The sequence below is a fragment of the Panicum hallii genome, chromosome 7 (genome assembly GCF_002211085.1).
Source record: "Panicum hallii strain FIL2 chromosome 7, PHallii_v3.1, whole genome shotgun sequence".
Lineage (NCBI taxonomy): Eukaryota > Viridiplantae > Streptophyta > Magnoliopsida > Poales > Poaceae > Panicum > Panicum hallii.
Window position 1 is genome coordinate 45,779,215 of NC_038048.1, and position 2,540 is coordinate 45,781,754.

A 2,540-nucleotide genomic window follows, 5' to 3' on the forward strand; every position below is an offset into this window, starting at 1 on the left:
GACGCTTAAAAGCAGGGGGATGGAAGATTCCTCCTCGCCCCAGAATGCCGGCCGGCCGGCACATGGGTTGCCGCCTCGCTAATTTTTCTCGCGAAATGACTCGTCAGATGGCATGAAACAACGGGGTTGGTCGAGTCAAACGTCGGCGTATGGGAATCGGACACCGCGTGTTTTTCTCGTATTCATGAGATGGCGGCTTCTCCTCTGTTTTTCTTTTTCTTTCTTTCCTTTCACAGCTTCATTCACAAAGCCAGTAGCCATCTGGAACTGGGAAGAGTGGCGAGTAGTTGAGTAGGTCGCGTTCAACACTGATTTGGTGAGTTCATGGCATTACCTTTCGGTGTAATCAAGTTAGATAGCATACGAATCAAACTGAAAACTATGTGTAATCAGGTTCGATAGCACTTGCAGTCTTGCGCAGCGCCATGGCATCTGTTTCAAGGGCAGCAACAATGACGAGCTAACCTCAAAGTAACTTGTTTTTCAATCGGAAGATGCCAGTTTGGGTGCTTCCTCAGTAAGCGAGCTGCAGCTTAAAGGGCCGAGCCACTTCAACTACCCCCTCTTAATGTGCTGGTGATGGAATAGCTTGCTCAGCTAATCATGCTGCTCTGCACGGTATAGGACGAGCGGTAGATGGGAGTTAAGCATGTGCCATTAGTTGGTCAGCTTTGCAAACATACAGCCAAACTATTGAGTGCGAAATTGAAGACAATCATTTGTCCGCAGTCATGGCAAATGGTAGTTACTGAAGCCTCTGATTGTTCTGCAGGCCACAGCGATTTTGCGCTTTTGCCAATGCTCTCTGAAGGTAATAATCCTTATGAGAGCTGCAAGCAAGAACAACTGAAAGTTCAAGTATCTGCTCTAGAGCACTCCATCTTACCTTCTGTTTTTCTCAACCGATATCTGCTTTTTATTTCCTGAAGATAGTTGCAGCTGAAACAATGCCAATGTGTTAGTCCAGTCCTGACAATCCGCCTGAATTCAGCTCACCGAAGCCTCCGAATCTCCTGCACCAACCCCTCCAAATCCGCGTACGAGCTCCCGCCTTCTTTCACCGCGCGCGCGGCCTCCGCCGCGAGCTCCTTGGCGCGCGCCCTCATGTCGCGCCCCTTCTCCCCGGTCGCGTCGGCCAGCACGGAGGCGAGCTCGCCCGCGTCGGGGACGAAGCCGATGCCGCCCGCGCACGCGCGCACCGCGACGCGGGCCTCGTCCACGAGCAGCCGCGCGTCGAAGAACTGGTCGCCCGTCATGGGCCACGCCAGCATGGGCACCCCCGCGGCCACCGCCTCCAGCGTCGAGTTCCAGCCGCAGTGCGTCATGAACCACCCCACCGCCGCGTGCCGCAGCGCCGCCACCTGTGGCGCCCACCCGCGCACCACCAGCCCGCGTCCCGCGACGCGCGCCTCGAACCCGTCCGGGACCACGCCGCCGCCCACAGCCCACACGAACGGCACGGCGCTGCGCTCCAGGGCCTCGGCCAGTGCCGCCGCCACGGCCGGGGTCAGCACCGCCTGGCTCCCGAAGCACACGTACACGACCGAACCTTCCGGGAACGCGTCCAGCCACGCCATGAGATCGGCAGCCCCGACAGCTGCCTCCCCGCCGCGGGCGCCGGCGGCGTCCGTGTCCGGAGCCACGGGGCCCACCGCCCAGACGCGCTTCAAGGCCAGGTCCTCGAGCGGCTGGTCCAGGTATCTCCCCTCGAGCGCCTTGAACGTGTTGGACACGAACCCCCAGCTCTCCTGCAGGTTCCAGAGGAAGTTCTGCCTCACCGACTCGCCGACCTGCTCTTCCAGTTTGCCGGCCATGTAGTTCGCGTACATCATCAAGAGCTCTCTCCACTGGAACGACGGCTCGCCTGGAATCGCAGGGAACGCGACGGTGAACCCATCGTCGCTGTCCCCAGGCCGCCTAACCAGGCGGCGGAAGATCGAGTGCATGACGGCGGTGCCGAGGGCGCCGGACGGCGAGAATACGATTCCCGCGGCGCCGATCTCGCGGGCCAGCGGCTGAGTCCATCCGCAGAAGAAGTCGGCCACGACGGCGACGACGGGATCGGGCTGCGCCCTGGCCCACGCGAGGATGGGCTCGCGCAGCTTGGCGAAAGCGTGGATGAAGGTGGGGAACTGCCCCGGACCGCAGCCTTTGGTGTTCTCGAGGCCTGGGGGCAGGGCCGGGTGGGAGGGGAACAGGAAGGTGACGGCGCGGACGGCGGCGGGGTGCGCGGCGAGGAGAGGGGAGAGGAGTTGGAGGTTTGCTGGGGTGGTGACGACGGAGAGACGGAGGCCGCGCGTGGCGAGGAGGGCGACGAAGTCGAGGAGCGGCAGCGCGTGGCCCTGCGCTGGGAAGGGGACGACGAGCACGTGCGGCGCCGGCGCTGGGGTAGGTGCCGCCTCCATGGCTGATTGGCTGAGATCTGAGTGAACGGTGCCGGGGGGAGAGACGAGGTGTGGCACAGCTAGAGTGAGAGTGATGGATAATTCCTATTCCTAAACCACCATGAGCACATAACCTGTTTTTTGAGGACATGAGAA

The 2,540-nt window shown here is 60.9% G+C and overlaps 1 protein-coding gene across 1 annotated transcript; it reads right to left on the bottom strand.

Moving 5' to 3' along the window:
* Positions 1-892: 892 nt before the first annotated feature.
* LOC112898860 (flavonol 3-O-glucosyltransferase UGT89B1-like) lies at positions 893-2,540 on the bottom strand. The gene has a single exon (XM_025967165.1). It carries the CDS (start codon positions 2,403-2,405, stop codon positions 993-995), a length of 1,413 nt encoding a protein of 470 aa, XP_025822950.1. The 5' UTR covers positions 2,406-2,540; the 3' UTR covers positions 893-992.